This window comes from Pinus tabuliformis, chromosome 7 (assembly GCF_031772625.1).
Source record: "Pinus tabuliformis cultivar Carrire ecotype Pingquan chromosome 7, CPIR1, whole genome shotgun sequence".
NCBI lineage: Eukaryota > Viridiplantae > Streptophyta > Pinopsida > Pinales > Pinaceae > Pinus > Pinus tabuliformis.
The window spans coordinates 913,887,264-913,907,358 of NC_142293.1; the positions used below are offsets into that span (position 1 = coordinate 913,887,264).

At 37.4% G+C, this 20,095-nt stretch overlaps 1 protein-coding gene across 1 annotated transcript in view; it reads right to left on the reverse strand.

Annotated features, from left to right (window-relative positions):
* Positions 1-2,075: 2,075 nt before the first annotated feature.
* The window catches only part of LOC149250641 (26S proteasome non-ATPase regulatory subunit 13 homolog B-like), a 70,459-nt gene continuing 52,439 nt past the window's right edge, over positions 2,076-20,095 (reverse strand). The window contains exons 4-7 of the mRNA XM_089459157.1: positions 5,723-5,919; positions 5,411-5,510; positions 3,989-4,182; positions 2,076-2,495 (exon numbers count right to left, since the gene is read on the reverse strand). Of these exons, the coding sequence (XP_089315283.1) occupies positions 3,997-4,182; positions 5,411-5,510; positions 5,723-5,919 (483 nt within the window). The 3' untranslated portion in view covers positions 2,076-2,495; positions 3,989-3,996. The remainder of the gene's footprint in view (positions 2,496-3,988; positions 4,183-5,410; positions 5,511-5,722; positions 5,920-20,095) is intronic.

Below are 20,095 nucleotides of genomic sequence, written 5' to 3' on the forward strand. Positions count from 1 at the left end.
TTGACCAGGTTTGTCATGGACTCAAATCTACCAAGGTGCAAAAATATAGTAAACCGTATCAACACATTCTTATTTACAGGGTTACAAGCATCTTTATAATTTTCAACTTAGGATAGCCTAAAAAACCTACTTAGCATTCATAATGATCAAGTTTATTTATCAAAACATCCACGTACAAGGAAAACCCTTCCAAAAAGTTGACCCAATTAACTATTAGGGTTTCATTGACAAAGAATTGATCCAAAAGCTCTTGTAGAGTTCCCCAATGTTATACCCCTCAGACATGAACCAGTACCGTACCTAGAGAGACTATGCATATGAAGAATGCACTTCTAAATAATGATGATTTCAATAACAAGGATGCCATTAGGAGTGGCATTGCTTAGTAGTCTACTAATTTTTGTATATTTCAATAAACTTTTCACGCTAGAACCCAAATTTAACCCACAAAATTTGATAAATTTAAGCTAGAAAAAAATTAATTGGCATTGCTTAGTAGTCTACTAGTTTTTGTATATTTCAATAAATTTTCGCGCTAGAACCCAGATTTAACCCACAAAATTTGATAAATTTAAGTTAGAAAAAAATTAATTTAGCTGTAAAGAAGACGATAAATTAAGCTAGAGAAATTTTACTGTCCTCGCAAAATTAGAACAAATTCAACTCCTTTTATCAAATTCAGCTTTTTAATATTCCACGTTATCGAATTCAACATTTTTGTGTTAAACACAAACTCATCAAGCACACTCATACACATAAACACATCACTTGAATTGCATACACCTAAATCATGCAAACTCACCTTTGAGATTTGGAAAGGGCATCCAAATACTGACACATGTACCTACATCCATCAATGGAATCAACCTTGCAAATTTGGCATTCCTAACAAATTAACAATCAATCAACGACAAGGCTGAATAACGGATAGTGTTCACTAATACACCATCAAACCATAGGAATCGAAACAAAGATATGCAAAATGCAGTGATCCAATAACGTTAAAAAGGGTTTTCACAAGAATATCGCGCCCCCGATGCCTTTGGTCCATTGAATACCAATGGGCAACCGAGCAACAAGTAGTTTCATGAAAGCTTTGGTTACATTCATACATTATAGAAAACTGCATCAAGGTGCACAAATCTTCGCAAGCAGTATCAACCCATTTGTATCTACAGAGCACTTTTGCAAATGAGCATCTTAGAGTTTGCCACTATAGATATTTGTGGTCTAACTCTTCCGCATTTTGACTCTTTTCCAGGCATATTTTCCAGTCAATTTTTCCCAAAATTTGGCAAAGATTTATTAGAATCACAAGTTTGAGCTGTGTAGTCTGCATTATCCAAGTACCCAGGGTCTTAGAGGGCGCTGAATCCATCTACGTATTCAAAAACACATTTTAAATAATAAAAGAACACAATCTCGCCAAATTTGTATCACCAAATTCCAGCCAAAAAAAACAAAAAATACAAGTGTTAGACAACATCCTATAAATAGATGCAAAATACAATCCAAAATCTTCATGCTATAAAATGTTACAATCATTTGAGCCCAATAGAACTTAGCAAGTTCTCATTTCATTTGATCACAGAATTTCTGATTGACCCTCATTGACCAGGCTTATCATGGACTCAAATCTTACCAACGTTCACAAATCTAACAAAAAAATATCAACTCATTCCTATTTACAGGGCTCTTCAGCAAACAAGCATCTTAATAATTTTCCACTATAGACGGATACAGAAAATACTATCCAAAATCCTCGTCCTATACAATGTAGCAACCATTCAGTCCTAAAGATTGTTAAGTTCTCGTTCCGTTTGATCACATGTAATTTTGTAATTTCTGATTGGCCACGCTTAACATGGGCTCATTTCATTCTTCTCATAAATCAAGGTCGCAATCTCAGGACGGTTTCCCATGACGATACATTGCAGTGCAGTGGACCAAAATGATTTGTCCTTACCAGAAAAATGAAAAATGTAGGTAATAGAATTTTCAATTGGTAATAGAATTTGATCATGAGTAAACAAGTGGAAGGAATCAAAGACCAAGATTTTTTAATTCCAAAAATATAAAACTAATTAGGAGTAGCATTAAATATCCTCGAATTATTAGCAGCTACAGAATAATATTTGTTCCCAAATATTACATCTCTTATCAAATTGAAATTCAACACACAAAAGAGGGACTTTATTGATCTCAGTGAAATATTCATGGCCAGCAAAGTTACAAATTTGATCCCTACAAAAATCAGCAAACTGAGTCTTTCTTTGACAGTGCTGAAAACAAATGCTCTGTTAGGACAAATTGCTGCATGAATTCTCTGACCTCAAAGAAAGGCACAAATTACTATCTTTGAAAAGCTAACAACAACAATGCAGACGGCTGAAAAGATGGGGTTAAATTATCACATCTCCATGGAAGACTTCATTGACAATTGTCAACAACTTAAAATGGCCATGCTTTCGTTTGATGCCTTCGCCTACGCGTTACTGGAGAAAAAAAGAAAGCAACCATCAAAAATAAATCTGGGTTCAAATTTAACAACAATTTCAAAATAACACTACAACATGACCCAGAACCATGAAAAATATTGTCTTTTCAGCAACCGTATTTTGAATGAGCTAACAAGAGAATTATTCTATACAGATTGCAGAACAATCATGATGATAATTTGACCTACAACAAATTATCTGCATGTAAAACAGCACCAAACGTGTCAGTGTCTTAAAGAAAGTAGAACAAATTTATGCAGGCTAGTACAGTTTCAAATGAGGGGGACTAAATGCTAAGCAGGCCATATTTTGTAAGTGGACAGAATAAAATCCTTGAAAAGAAAAGAAACTAGAATACCTATATAAAAAGCATATAGATTTCACCTATGCATCTAAAGTCAGAAATCATTAATAGTCAGATTCCAGGCACTTTTGGCTTAAATGCAAACTGTTCTTAATTTAATTCCCCCTTTCCCTATCAGCTTTCAGAATGTGGAGAACCTATAATACATCTAGATAGATAGTCATAGGAACAAGGCTCAACCATTAAGAACATGTCAAGAAGAATTTTATATAGTCAACACTCATGACGAGCTATGTAAGTCATAGCCGTAAAGAACAATAGCATACCAAAATGAAAACAAGGCTCAAACCATTTATCAACAAAAGCTAATCAAACATCGTCCATTTTATTGGCAAAAACAAAACCATTTACTTGAAAAATAAACTGCTTACTTCAAGCACTATTACTGTTCCAGTTATGATGCCACTTCAACAGCTTGTCTTTTAGTGAACTCACACTTAAAAAAGGCATCACAAAGACAATTTTGTCATTGACACAAAATGCTAAACTATAAGTTGTTCCAGTTATGATGCAACTTCAACAGCTTGTTTTTTTAGTGAACTCACACTTACGAAAGGCATCACAAAGACAAAGTTCATGTCATTGACACAAAATGATAAACTATAAGTTTTAGCTGTAAAGGGCAATGCCATGGGAATCTGAAAACAAGGCTGAAACCATGAATCAACAAAAGCTAAGCAAACATCTTCCATTTCATCAGTAGAAGCAAAGCTACAAATTTACTAGACTATATAATCTACTTCAAAGACAAGGCTCAAACCATGAATTGATAAAAGCTAGTCAAACATCATCCATTTTATTGGAAAAAACACAACTATCAAGTTTACTTGACTTCGTAAACTGCTTACTTCAAGCACTATTACTGATACTTGACTTCATAAACTGCTTACTACAAGCACTATTACTGTTCCAGTTATTATGCCACTTCAGCAGCTTGTTTTTTAGCATCACAAAGACAATTTTATGTCATTGACACAAAATGACAGACTATAAGTTTTAGTTGTATATGTCAATGCCATGGGAATCTGAAAAAAGGCTGAAACCATGAATCAGCAAAAGGTAAGCAAACATCGTACATTTCATCAGTAGAAGCAAAACTACAATTTTCATACTTAAACACGATTACCTTTTCAATCATGCTGCCACTAAATCTGGGGTTTCAGCTTCAACAGCCAACAGAGTTGTGTGGACTTTTTGCAGCCAATTGTCAAGCTTATCCCTTAAGGATTTGATCTGGGGTATTCCCAGCACTCTAGGCTGTACCCAAGATACATGCACAGTTGCATCAACTTGGTCAATAACCCCTTCAATTAAATGAACCTGTATTCACATTTTCCAATAAATATAGCATGTGAGATTATGGGCATAGTGCATCTAAGCAAACAATTTATTTTAATCTTTCCTTTCCCCAAATGAGTACATCCGTCAATTGAGACACGACTCAAAAAATCATCAGAAACATGCTAAACAAAATGAAATAGGAAAGGGAGCAAATGGAAATCGATTTTGATTGGGAATCTTAGACAAATTGTCAATGTAGAATGATTAGCGAGCCATCCTGGATCCATGGTTTTCAATTGTAATGTTCCCTACAGATTAATTGCCCAAGGGAGGACAAAATAGCCTATCCAACCCTGTATGCTATAGCCTTGACAAAGGGGTGAAACCCAAATTTTCCAATATTGGGGCAACATTGTGAAAATGTTGGATCAGCTGGGGCAAAAAACCTAAAATTGGGGGTGGCATTCACAACCCCTCATATTTGGGAGCCCATCAAGGAATCTATAAATAGAAGAGAGTTGGAACCAAATTAGCATCATCAAATTGGATCAAATACACCTGTTTTCTTGAGCTGTGGCTCTGAGGATTTAAAGACCCCTTTTCCTCTAATAATTTCAGTGTTGAAAGATTCCACCCTAGTTAGTAAAATCCTCTTTACCTTTCTATTCTGGTCTGGAAATCATGGGATCCACCAATCTGAGAAAACAGCAGAACTCATGGCCTTTCTAGGACAGAAATTTGTGGCATCTCTGGGAAAAATCAAGGCTTTTCTGAAGTGAAACTCGAGCTTTTCTGAGGCACAGGTCCGAGTTGCAGGTCTGAACTGTTGCAGGACCAAAATGCAGTATCTCGGGAAGGCAACCGAACCTGCTGGGATTAGACTCTCAGACCAGCGAGCTTAACGAGCAGTCCAGGGTCTATTTAGATAAATAGAGTAAATTAATGCTACAGGACAGAGCTAAATTTGATTTTATAGTTGGATCTGGTTTGTTTGGGCAACAGTATTATTGTTCTGTGGATAATTTGGTTATTGGACAGTCAGTCCAATAATTGTGGATTTGAGGAAGCTCCTAGTGTTGATTGTTATATTAATGGTACATATCTACTATTATGGTTGATTTATATGAAGAAATGTCTGCTAATGTATAAATGAAAGTAATAAAAGTGATCATAAAAGTAATAACAAAAGACAAATAAAACCAGAAGCTGGAATTTGAAATTGTTATAAAATAACAAAATAGTTACCAAGCCAAGGTATGAAACTCACAGAAAGGCTTTTCATGAGGAGATACTCAACATCTTCAATTGATAATTTGGTTCGGTCTGCAATGATACTCAGTGGGACTGTTCTATCTTCTGAAGGACGGCTGCAAAACAAATTAAACGGTCAGAATGAACACCAATTTTTGGAAACACAGAAACTAGTCTACTCGTTTACAAAGCAACATGACAAATACAAAAGGATACATCTTATTGAAACTGAAAGACCTGCAAAGCATTCTCTGAAAGGCCCATTATGAAACATTTTCAGCAGAGAGAATCTCAAGTAAATTCAAAGGAGAAAGGTCTCCAATATTACCTAAATATGATCTCCATCAAGCATAGGATATTAATCTTTTCCAGCAACTTTTTCTCATTCTCTACAAGCGCCGGTTGTGCATTGAGAGCATCCCTATGAACATGACATAGTTCTTGATACCGAGCTAAGTCACCAGCATTAAATGCTTGTAAAATATAATATAGCCACTCTACACTCGTACCCAGAAGACTCTTCACCTATACACATGCATAGTTAAAATAAAAATATGTTTTGACAATAGAGAGATCCAATACAGAATTCCATCCAAAAAAAGAAAGGACTCCATTATCATAAACACTCTAAATGTGAGATCTTGCAACAAGTTTCAATTCATCATCTTATTGAAATAGACAACTGACGAAACAAACTGCAACCTGCACTTACACAATCACAAGTGACAAGTCTCAAAGGGTTACACTTTGAACTTAGAGCAAAATCAATATTGAGATTTGCTAATGTAATATGCCAAAAATTGATAGAACATTCCATTCTAAGCTCATGAGAAACCACCAAAAGGTTATCTACATGATTCACATTTACACTTTTGGTTATGGACCATCGATCATGCCTAACCATGTACACGCACTGAACTCCTCCCCATCCAATCATTCAAAGGAAATACCAGATGGTATCTCCATTAATAAAGATAATTAGATAAATAAAGCAAACTACACACACCTCTTTAGGACAAGGTGGGCCTCATGGGATATTAATATGAATTATCTAACTCAATGTCAACATAGTACCATTACATATGTTTGCAACTTGCCCATCCAATCATTCAAAGGAAATACCAGATGGTATCTCCGTTAATAAAGATAATTAGAAAAATAAAGCAAACTACACACAAATCTTTAGGACAAGGTGGGCCTCATGGGATATTAATATGAATTATCTAACTCAATGTCAACATAGTACCATTACATATGGGTGCAACTTGCAACTAACCTTAAGTAGTGTCATCTAAAGAGGTTCAGACAACTCAACCATATAAACTTATTAACCATTTTTCAATCCAAACAGAAAGATACACATTGCAAAGGGCATCTAAGTCCATAAAAGATCGAAGGACATGGAGACTTTCAAGAAATCATTTCTTAATGCAAATTCAAATTCCTCCACTTACATGCAACCAACGACATAAAAAGCCCATTAAATAAACACCAAAAAATTGTACAAAGGAAAAATGTTTCCAGCCCTTTAGGGCACAATTCCCAACAAACAACAGATCTGAAAATAGCCTATTAACTGTAGACTTGCAACAGCTATAAATCTTCCCTCCCATCTTCTATATGGCATCCACCATCAACAGCAAATCCTAACCAACAATACAAAGGCCTAGCAAAGCATCCCACCAAGCTATCTGACCACACAAAAGTCTGCACAACAAGCTAGCATCAACATCAACAAGTCCACCTTTGATCTTTCACTAAGCTTGCCTCAGACAAGCTCTTCAAGCAAAGCACTCCAAGTCTCCTCTAAATTCCCTTTGCCACAAGCCATAGGTCTTTCTCACATAACTATTAAAACTGTAGAACTTAAGTCTCCTCTAGGGTTTGCATCTCACAAGCCCTAGTGCCTTCCTCCCTTGCATAGAGACAAGTACAAAGACTCCAAACAAATTTATCTTCAAGATACATATAATTTAATGAACTCTCACTACCACAAATCTCTCCTTCCTTTCATAAAATAGGTAAGGAAGGTCAACAATAGTAAAGTGGGCCAAGTCCAACTTAAACTTTTCCTCAAGGTAATGTATCAAAGTGAAGCACTCTCTCTCAAGGTGTACACATTAAAGACAATGTTGATCAAGTGGTGCACTCTCCATACATGGTCTGTGAGTGCCAGGTGCTCATCACAAGACTCCTCATTGTCCAAGGCAATCATCCAATGCCCCATTGCTCCTGAACATATGAGTACAAACTCCACATACAACAAAGGCAATGAACCCTGAACCTAAGCATCCTCAAGTCAAAGCACTCATCCACCCAAGGCATGCCAAGTGATCCCAATGCTGCTAGGGCCAAGCTCCCTCTCTCTTAATGCCAAGCACTGCTACCCCATGGTAAATCCAACATCCATGCAGCCAACCAACCTCCTCAACACACACACCACATATAATACATCAATGCCACATGAGATAACCATCTCATCAAGGAGTGTTTCTCACTTCAAAGGTCTTCAGCCATCAATGCAGGCCGTACTGCAGTAAATCTGGGCACAAAATTTCAGCTGAGGGCTAGAATTTCAAGGAGAAACACTGCTGTTTTGTACAGAAAAATTGGCACAAAAATCAAGACAGCAAGGGTGCTGTTTTCTAGACCGTTTTCTGGTGCATTTAGTGCTGTCCACAGTCCATGCAGTCCGTACAGTGGAGGCACAGAATTCTAGACAGCATGTGGCATGGTTTTCGAGAGAATATTGGGCACAATTTTTGAGATAAGTACAGCTGGTTTTTGCTGGAAATTAATTGTTGTAAACTCAGAAATTTCTCTGTGAGCATTTAATAAAAATGTCCTCTTCTCTACTGGTTTTCCCTTTGGGGTTTTTCCAAGGGCTTTGCCCAAAAATCTCATGTGTCAATTTTTGTGGGTTTTTACTGTTATCTTCAGCATTTAAAGTTCAGATTTAGTCTTCAGTGTTTCTGCTCATAAAAATCAGATTGCATGTGTTTGAGTTAAAATACATTATTGCTGAAGTTTTTATTGGAGTTGGAAATCTGAGTGTTGACTAAGTGTTTGATGAAATTCCTACATGAGATAATCACATTGTAGGTGAAATTTCAACAGTTGAACCCTATGAAATTAGATTCGTTCAAAAGGGCCGCCGTGTCACGAATCCGTCGAATCCGACACGATTCGTGCCAAATCATGTCCAGAAATCGGGAAACTTCGTGTCTGATTGGGACACTCCGGACACGAATCTGGAAAAAGTCACCCGCATGGCATTAAAAAGGTGATTTTGCTGTTGTTTTGTTTCACTTTCACTTCCCTGTTTTGCTGTGGGTTGGCTGTGAGTGTTTTGGAGCAAGAAGCAAAGGGTGTGGGAGCATTTTCAAAGAGATTCAAGCAACAGTGCATTTCCTCTCTATTTTTTTTCCTCTATTTTTTTGCATTATTATTACAGCAGTTTGCATATGCATTTTTTTTACAAATTTGGGCATTTTTGGTTTATTTTTTTACAGTATTCATCGCTCAATCAAGGGAAGCAGGGAAGGGGCTGCAAGTATCCCCTCTATTGCAAGTAATGTGGAGGGAAGACTTCCTCCTCAAGCTAACATTGAGAAATATCCTTTGTGGAAATATGTCACAAGAGAGCAAGGGCCAAGGAGCAAGGTGAAGGGAGGAGGCAATGTGAATTGGAGATGCAACTTTTGCCACAATACTTTCACGAGCACATATTTCCGTGTGAAAGGCCATTTGTTGGCTTTACCAGGTTGTGGAGTTGGAACTTGTACAAAAGTGGCTTTATAAAAGAGGAAATAAATGGAAAGAGAGTCCAATGTTGGCATTGCAAATGTGGCTGCAAAATCAAAAAAAAAAAAAACCAAAAATGATGACCCCTTCAATTTTTTAGCAAAGGCAACAACAAATTCCCATTGAGTCCAATGTTGGCATTGCAAATGTGGCTGCAAAATCAAAAAAAAACCAAAAATGATGACCCCTTCAATTTTTTAGAAAAGGCAACAACAAATTCCCATTTGAGAGTTCTAGTGAGGGACAAGTAGCAAAAAGAAAGGCAATTTCACTTGGTCCAATGGACAAGTTTTTTCAAAAGGAGAAACAGGAAGAGCTTGATCTCACCATTGCCTTTTTTTAATCAAAACTTCATACCCTTTAATGTTGCACGCTCACCTCTATTTATTGAGATGTGTCGAGCTCTAACTCAAGGGTCACCATTGCCTTTTTAATTTTTTTCTATCAGAGCTTCATATCCTTTAATGTTGCACGCTCACCTCAATTTATTGAGATGTGCCGAGCTCTAACTCAAGGGGCTCCATCAGGTATGTGCCTCTTCGTTCAGAAAAGCTTAGAACCACATTGTTGACGAAGGCAAAAAAGGAGTTGCAAAAAATGCTTGAGCCTATTAAAGCATCATGACCAACATCTAGGGTTAGCATTGTTTCTGATGGATGGACAAATCCAGCACGGCACCCACTCATCAACTTCATGGTGTCTTCCTTGAATGGTCCAGTTTTCTTGAAAGCAGTGGATACACTTGGAGAATACAAGGATGCACAATATAGGTGAGTTGTTTATTAAAGTTATTGAAGATGTAGGTGTTGATTCTTGTGTGAAAATGATTACAGATAATGCACCTGTTTGCAAGGTTGTTGGCATGATTGTGGAAGCTAAATATCCACAAGTGTTTTGGACATCTTGCATTGTCCATTCATTGAACTTAGCACCGAAATCCATTGCTTCTGATGTGCTTTGGATTGGTGACATTATTGAGGATGCACAGCATATCCGTAACTTTGTACAAAATCATACAAACGCCCTCACTATCTACAAGGAGTACAGTAATCTATCATTGTTGAATCTATCATTGTTGAAGATTGCGGATACACGGTTTGCCTCTTCATTCATCATGTTGAAGAGGTTGAGGGAGGTCAAGACCACTCTTGGGGCCATGGTTATTTCAGAGTTTTGGTCTTTTTGGAGAAGGACAGATCAAGCAGCCTCTAAAAGAGTGATGGACACAGTGCTAGATGATGCTTGGTGGGAGAGGGTAGATCTACTTATTCAGATCATGGACCCTATCATTTCTTTGCTTCGATTTGCAGATACAGACCAACCCAACCTAGGAGAGTTTTATGAGGGATGGGATTCCATGATTGAGTCTATGAGGAGCATTATGAGACATCACTAAAGGCCTTCTTCACCACTATACAGTATATTCTTGCCTTCTTCACCACTATACAAGATATTCTTGTCAGCAGATGGGACAAGAATTGCACACCTTTACATTATTTGGCTCACTCATTGAACCCAAAATACTACAGCGATGAGTGGCTGAATGGTGGACCTTCCCGCAGATTCCCTCCTCACATGGATGGTGAAATCTCACCGGGGAGGAAAGATGCATTCACGCAAGTTTTTCAGGATAAAGCATTGCTTGATGAGGTGGAGGATGCCTTTGCAGATTTTTCCACTGGCACTGGTCAATTTGCACGATATGATCTTATTAGAGCCAGGGGGCTAAAGCCTATTCTTGGTCAGCAAATCATGGGGCAACAAGCCCTCCTCTACAGCAGTTAGCCATGAGGCTCCTCTCTCAGGTGACTTCATCCTCTTGTTGCTAGAGGAATTGAGGCACATATGGGAATTTGTATACTGTTAAGAAGAGTAGGCTGAAGTAGTCCAGGGCAAAGACAATGGTGTATGTGCACAGCAACCTTCGTCTTATTTACAGGTAGAGGGATGAGTGGTTGAAGGAAAAGACAAAGATGTGGGATGTCTTCCTGATGATATGGGTTTGGACAACAGTGTTGAGTTGGCATTGGCCAACATGATCAATGATCCAGTCTTAGAGCCTGTCAAATTTGATGATGGTGATATTGTAGAGGGGTCATCCTCCACACTAGCAGATGCAGAGATGACTTTGGATACAGGGGAGGAGGATGCAGCAGAGGAGAGCAGTGGTGACCATGATGATGAGGACAATGATGTTGATTTTGATGATGACTATGAGGATTGATGACTCATGAGCTACCTACTAGCTTGAGGCTTGTATACTTGTAGTTGTTTTGTATTTTCTATTTCTATTTTCCATTGGCGTTGCACTACCTATGTGACACATTTTGATTTTGATGACTTAATTAGAAAACTACAGCTGTCAGTATCTTTATCTTACTATCTTGTCTTTCTAGTATTGAATCATTGATGAATTGAATATGCATTATGAATTCAGAATTTATCATTTATCATTTATCATTTATGTGACATGTCACAAATTACAATTGTATTTGAATTTTGTATGCTATGCATAATGTTACTTTGTAAACAATAAAACTTACATCTAGATGAAGATCTATGTTTGAAATCAATGAATTTGTATCATGAATGAGAATTTGTGTAAGAAATATCTAATTTTAAATATATATAAATATAATGTATCCGAACATGTACTGTTCCGGGGAGTCAACGTGTATGTATCCGACACTCGAATCCACGTGTCAGGAAACTTAGCTTGAACCGATCTAATTTCAATGACTCAATTTACTAAAAATACATTAAATTATATTTTAAAGATTCCAAGCCATGATTCCAAAAAATTATTGAAATTTTGAAAGAAAGCATTAAGAAAAAATAAGCAAGAACATTTCACTGACAAGCATCGTTCCGCCATTGTTTAAATTGCGATCCTCAACATTAGTATCACCTTTTGCTTTTTGTCTAATCGTTGCATCTACCTTGATCCTCTAGGGACATCAATCAACGCCACCCTATTTTTATGAAACTACCTAATTCATGCCTTATAATATGGTAGAAAAGGCTTAACATGCCTAATCAATCCTAATCGAAGCCTCATATGGTAAAAAAAATGCTTACCATGCCTAACCAATGATTTTGGTTCGAGTAAACAGTACATAAAGGGCTTGGTGCTCTTGATTAAATATGAATTTCGCCTCATACATGATAGAATCCAAAGAAAATATTCCATTCCTACCAGTCCTAAAATCCTAAAAACTACTATGTCTACTAAATTTTGAGTGGGATACCAAACTTTACCTTACCCATATGAAGTTAGATAAGGTTGGAACCACACTTTAGGGAGGGAGTTGAATGAGGAGACATGTGCTCTAGTCACCTATCACATCTTTAGCATCAATTTTTGGTCGGCGATTATTAGATGGGAAAGAGACCTATGTGAGTAGGATGAAGAAAGCCCTTTATGAGCTGAAATAGACATTGTGTTCATTGCAGTGAAACAAGACTCAAGGAATAGTCACGAGTAATCGTGAGTCAGATTTTGCTCACCTGCCAAACTCTCTGATCTAAGACTATGTGAGTCAAACTCGCACTCATTGAGTTTGACTCCGGGTCAACGCGAGTTTGACTCCTGGTCAACGAGAGTCAGGGGTCAACGCGAGTTTGACTCACAAGTCGTTGATTGATGTCGATTCTCGTGATTATTCTCGATTGATTTGATTTCCAGCCTTGACTCGGCGAGCACAAGTTTCACGAGTTTTTCAAGTTTAGGTTATTAAACGACAATTGCTCCCAAATTCATTTCAAATGTTCAAGCCCGCAACTCATACAACGAGACCACTATCACATAGTCGACTCCATATCATGCAACCGCCAGTGTGAGCCTCTGTCCAAACTCCATATTGACCCTCGAGCAACCGCGTGTTACATTCAATGTGTGTTACCTTAGGCTTAGCCGCTTTCCAGTGAAAGCAATCAAGGTATGTTCAACATTGTCTATTCTATCACTTACCATTCTAGATGGAAACATTCTAGATTCGCGAGGTCCATAGTATCAAGCTTGGCTCAACGCTGAACCACTAGCTAAAACAACAACTGAAATCAAAAGACAAAAACAAGAAAGCATGTTGCGTGACAGTGGACACGGCTTAAGCTAACAAAAGAAGTGGCTAGTGGGCACTAGTGACCACTAACTACATATCATTTTAAAATTTATACTTTGAAACTATGGCTTAGACCATGATTCAGATATCTCAACTTCTTACCATAGTACTACAAACTTCTTACCATTTGAAGATCTGAATTATGTATTTTTAACTTTTAAGTTTTTAGAGGGGCTTCTTTTATTGTTTTCAAGGGAATCCATTTTTAGAGGGGTTGTTGTCTGAAAAGAAATTTGAATGTTGTTTGAATCCATTATGAAATAGTTATGAACCTTATAAGAAGTAGCTTTTTTGTTTAGGAATCCATGTCTAAAGAAAGGTAATCCCAAAGGGTTGGAATTTCTTATATTATTTGAATAATTTTTTGGTACCTGGGTATTAAATTTATTTGTTGATAGCCTGATAGTATTTCCTTTAGGTACCATTTCCTCATATAAACCTAATTGTGTTTCAACTTTCAACTTTCAAGGTCACAATGATATAGCAAGTCGAAATGTGCTTGTGTTGCTGGAAAGACTCCTCTTTGATCTTAAACACAACCTCATATCCTTTAAAAGTTAAAACCAACCCTCTTTTTTGTGAAGTTATATATGGCATTTTTAATTTTAATTTTTTATTGTCTTGTACAGAAGCCAAATTGAACAGAAGTCACGACTACAAATCCAAAATAACAACAACAATGTCAAGGGAGAAGGACTTTTCTTGGGCTTAGTGTGAAAAGATTCCCGGAGACCGCGGGCTCTTTTGTAAATTTTACAAAACGAAATGTAGTGGAGGCATTTATAGATTCAACTACCATCTTTCACAGATACCCAGCCATGATATAGGTCTTTGTGACAAGGTTGACGAGAATGTCAAACACCAAGCGATCATTAGCATAATCCCAAGAAAGCAAAGCAAAATAAAGAAATAGGAACTCTTGGAGTTGACCATTCTTCTTCCAATACCCCCTTGTCATCTCCCTTTGTTGAATCCTCAATGTTGTGCCCAAGTTTCCCACACATGCCTCCAAGTCTCAGTCAAACTCAAGGCCCAATGAATCCTCATGGAAACACTTTTTTGCTCCCAACATAAAACCTAGTTCCCAACCTACCTTAGATGCCACTGGTTGGAAAAAAAATATCCATAGTTAACCAAGGCCCTTGTTAACTTTTGGTACTATTCTGACATACCTTTGCACTGTGCCAAAAGTCCTTATTGGCAAGCTATGATTGATGCAATTGTTGTTGCAGGTCCAGGGTTCAAAGCCCCTTCATCAGAGCCTTGGGACAAATTGTTGTTAAAGAGTGTTGAAGATGGCATGCTTGTGCTATCTATGTTTCATTTATCATGGGTAGAAACAGGGTGCACCATCACCAATGATGGATGGACAGGTCATAGAAATAAAACTTTAATAAATATCCTTGTATCTTGTCCTAGGCACAATGTTTCTCAAATCAATGGATGCCTCAGACAAGGTTAAATTGCCCAACTTATTTGCCAAATGATGGAGGAAGTCGTTCAAGAAGTGGGAGAAGAACATGTTGTACAAATTGTCACCGACAATGCAGCTAATTCTATGGTTATTGGTAGACTTTTTGAGATTAGGCACCCTGTTAGAAAATCGGAAAGGTAGAAAGATTTTTTTTATATTGATGATTACTTGTGATATTATAATATTCTAATTAATTTCTTAATGCCCTTCCTTTATCTTCTTTTCATCAAGCAACCATCAAAGCAAAAACATGAAGATCTGCAAAAACATGAAGATCATGGACACTAGATGTAGGCACCCAGCTAGGGCTAAAACCCCTATGTAGGGGGAAACCCAGTCAAGAACTCTTCCTTCAATAATTCAAAATGAGATAGACCAAGACCTTGGACCTACAAACCTTCCTCCTCCACAAGTCAACCTTCCAATGAGATACAATAACCTTCAATAGTTTCTTCTTGTCTAGCAGCTACAACCCAAAAATTTCGGCCCCAACATCACAAGCAGCTTTAGAATTTCTACCTCCCCAGCAATTGCAGAATTTTGGTCCCCAACAATTATCTAGAACTTCACACAAGCGAGATAAGAGAGATAAAAACTCGACTTCTCTTGCTTGATAAGGTCCTCTTACGCTAGCCCTTTCCTATTCTTTCTTAGAAATTCGCAATTTTTCTAGCCCAAAAAGTTGGGGATCGAACTTGTGTGTGAATGACAAATGAGATCGAGTTGTTGCCTTTATATAGGAGGTTGTCCCTTTGTTTAGGCCAACTTGTCCAATTTGAGGCCGACTTTGTGGAGGAGGCCTAGAAGACCTAAGTTACAATAAAATATTTTTTTCTTTGACAAATAAATCCCAAGAAGGGTTCTTTACACTATGACATTGACAAGGACACTTGACATAAACCCTAGAAGCCTCGAGGCTTTGACCTAAAAACAATTAGCCCAAGCATGAAACCCATGCTTTAATAAGTCAATTTCTTTAATAATAAAATTTCTTTTTCTTTCTTTTGACAAATATATTTCATTATGACTCAAATACAATTATGAAGACCAGCACTAATTACATTCTTCAACATACCCCACTATTTTTTCGACCTCTTATGCTGCCCATTGAATAGATTTAATGCTTGAGGACATTGGTAAGCTTCATTGGATACATGAGGTTGTGGAGAAGGCCAAATCCATAAACAAATACCTATACAACCACACTATTGTCCTAAACACCAGGAGAAAATACACTAAAGGTAAAGAAATTGTTTGAGATGCAAACCTGCAGTGGCCAAATTTGCAACAAATTTCATATTTTTGCAATCTATGGTTGAGCAAAAGATAGCTCTGAAGAGGATTTTCTTGGGACCTGAGTGGATGAGATCTAAACATTACAAGGCCCTTAAAGGGATTGAAATTGTTGCACTTGTGTTTAATGATGGTTTCTAGAAAATGTCGAAGAGATTATTGTTATGACAAAGTCCCTTGTCAAAGTTCTCAAGTACTTCAAGTCTTTTAACTTTTTCATTTCAAGCTTCATTTTATTTTCAAAGTTTCATATTTCATTCAATTTGACAGCTTGAACTTTCAGGATGGTTGATGGAGACAAACCCGTTATGGGTTACATTTATGAGGTGATGGATCTCGCAAAGGAGGCCATCAAAAGAAGAGACAGGGATGAGGAGGTAAAGTATATGCCTCCTTGGGACGCCATTGATGCACGTTGGGATAGGAAATTGCATTCCCCCTTACATGTTGTTGGGTACTTCTTAAACCCACAGTATTTTTTTGATAAGAGAATTTAATGAGGATGGGGAGGTTGGCAAAGGACTTATGACATGCATTGAATGGTGCTTCCCTAATCCAGAAATTCAAAGTTGTGTCTTTGCCCAACTACAAGATTATAAGGCGCCAGCTAACTTATTTGCCAATACCAGTGTTATACGAGAAAGGACCAAGATGTTTCCAGGCACCCTTTGAGGCTTGAAGGCTTCATCAATTCATTAAATTTGTTTAAAATTTATTTTATATGTTAAATGGTTTATTAAATTTTGTTGTCTTTTTAAGTTTTTAGTATTTAGTATTTAGTACTAACTACTCACGAACCCTTGCCACTTGCTAGGTCTTTGGTGGCAAAAATTTGGTAGTGATACGCCAAATTTAAACAGATTCACCATTCGTTTCTTAAACCAATCATGTAGTGCTTCAGGTTGTGAGCACAACTCGAACATGTTCGAGAAAATATATTCTAAGAAGCGCAACCAATTGACACATAAGTGCTTAAATGACCTTGTATTTGTCCATTACAATCAACAACTTCGCAACAAGCAAATAATAGGTGAGAGCATGAATTTGAAGGTTTCATAATCTAATTCGCACTTTAAAGTTCAAACTTTAATTCACATTTCAATGTCTAATGATAATTACAAGTTTGGATCATTCACGACCTTGAAGAGATAGATCTACAAACTACAAATGCAGCAAATTGGGTCCAATTGGAGGAAGCTCCTCTTTTAAGCCTACATGACTTGGAGAACCTTGAGAGTGAAGCAAGCGAAGGAGTGGGAGGAATCACTTCTAATTCTCTCTTAGAGACTCTTAGTTACTGATTTTTTACTAATTAGTATGCAGTATAACTAACTTTTAGAAGCAGAGGTTTCTAGTTCTATGTAGTTACTGGTTAGGAGTTAGGACTTTGTACTTTGGATCATGTTTGGACTCATAACATATATGAGATACTTATTCATTCATGATATTTTGGACATCTATTGATATTATGCATTGTTTGGACATGGCTTTATTTAATATCAATGAAAAATGTTTTTTTAATTCAATATATGTGTATATCTATATTTATTGAATTCACTGATTTTTCTTGATATTTTCCCGACCCGATTAAAACTCTTTGCTCTTTGGCCTCGCCAATTTATTGTCGATTCCAAGTCTGGTAACACTCGTTCATGGTAATCCAAAATTGATTAGAAACTATTAAGTTTAGGATTCACCAAAACTTCCACAAATCCTAATCTTTGTTATTTAGTTGATAGATTTGATTCCCAAAGGAAGTTTTGAGAAGCTCATAGCAAGGTGCAAGTCAAACTTAGCATGTGACGTAAAGATGATCGAGATCAATACATTATTTATTGAGTGTAAACGCTTGGCAAAGTCCAAGTGAGTTGTGTTCCCAAAACAAGGCAAGTCTGGAATTAAGATTTTAAAGAGGTTTTTCATACTCCTATGATAATAAAAAAAATCATGTTGCACATGGACTTGGAACCAAATTTGGTAGATCATTCAATGTATAAACAATCGATTGATTGTTTAATGAATCAACTTGATACTATTCGTGACATATATTCTACAATGACCTAATTGAACTAATATATATGGTTGGGCAAAGAAAAGTTCACTCGGAGGCTGCTAAACATGTGCTCCATTACTTAAAGGGGCACGGGAGCAATGGTGGTGACTTATGTTGCAAGGATTTGTTGATTCTCACTAGGTAGGGGATGCCTAGTGACAAGAAGAGTACTTCAAAAGTTCAAATCGTTGTTTCAATTTGGGTTCAAGAATGGTATCATGGTTTGTTAATTTTTGTTAACAATGGTATGTTGTATGCTTTGCACAATTTACTTCAATGTTCCTTAGTAGCCCAATAACAATTTCCACTTTCCAATAGCAATTACAATAATCACATTGACAATAAAAGCAAATAGAACATAAAACAAAAGGTAGAGGACAAGCCAAGACAAGAGGACACTAGATTTGGTAGATGCCAACGAAAAACCTCAATGTGGGGAAAACCCTTTGATCAATTCTTCTTATTATTAAATAAAAAATTTAGCAGAGAGAGAGAGTACAAAAGACTTGCCCAATACAAAGTCAAAACATCCCTGTAAATTTGTGTAGTCAACTGCAATCAAACTTTAGCCCTAACCAGAAAGTCAACGCTGGTCAAAATAGCAAAAAATCATCTTCAAAGCAACTCGCTCTTCCTCGGTCAAACTCAGCCTGATCAAGAGGATAAATTCAGCCAAAACAACTCAGGCAAGCTCAGACAAAGGAGAGAGAAACTAATGTAATTTTTTGTAGTCAAACAATAGTTAACACAGGTCAAACAACCCAAAATTTCTCGATTTTTGTGCCCAAAGATTCGGCCTAGAAAAATCGAGCCTTTAACCCCAAAAACACAATCAAACTCAATCAACAAGTCCTCGATCAACGCTACTCAAACCTATCCCATAACTTTGAAATTTCGGTCTGCAATTCTACCCAAAAACTTATCCTCCTTGCCACACGTGTGAGAGAGAGAATTTGCCCAATGTTGTACAAACCAATCAAATGAAAAGAGAGAAGAATGTGTGAGTAATGAATATTCCAAATGGGGTGTGAGGTCTCTTGTATTTATACAATTCGTTGTGGGTGAAGAGACACGTCCATTCGGCTTCTTGAGGCCGACCTAAACAATTTGCACATGTGTGGGCATAAATTCAAAATCACACTTCTACTTGTCTGAATGAGATGATATTTATATCAATCTTGGACCTCTCGAAAATAGGAATCCAATAAAATCATCATCTCCATCAAATGAGTTGTCCCAAGATGGAATTTGGCCCTATTTTCCAATTTTAACACTCCCTCTCAACTAGGGAGAATTCCACCTACCAATCCATCTGACATCATCATGCCATCGTGTCGTCATGTACCATATTTGTCATCTCATCTCTTCTCTGTTGAACCATGAAGTAATAATGAAGAAGAATCAATCGAGAGTGAGTCACAAGACTTACCACTCTCCACTGACAAAATTCAGTCTAGAGGTAGAACCTCAAATAATCCCAAATCAAGTTGTTGAACACAATGCATCCTAAACATAGGGATTACAGTAGTACATGATGCTTCCATCAATAGTGCTATGGTCCCTATCCATGTTCCCCAAATGAGAGGTACAACCCATGAATCTCGAACTACATGGGTAGGATGTATGTTGGGGCATCAACAGGAGAAAGTGAACCACTCATCCTGCTCATATACCATAAGAGAAGATGAACCACTCATCCTATGCATATGTCAATCGTTGGGAAGATGAACCCCTCACCCTACACACGTGTCTAGTAGGGGAAGGTGAACCACTCACCCTACACAAATGTTTCTAGTAGGGGAAGGTGAACCACTCACCCTGTACACAGCGCCACATAGGGGAAGGTGAACCACTCACCCTATGGTCGCTCATAGCTCCAAGAAGTACCCCAAGCCCAGAGGAGCTCCCAGAGCTCAGTGTCCAACTCAAGCAGGACCCTCATGTTTCCACGACTCC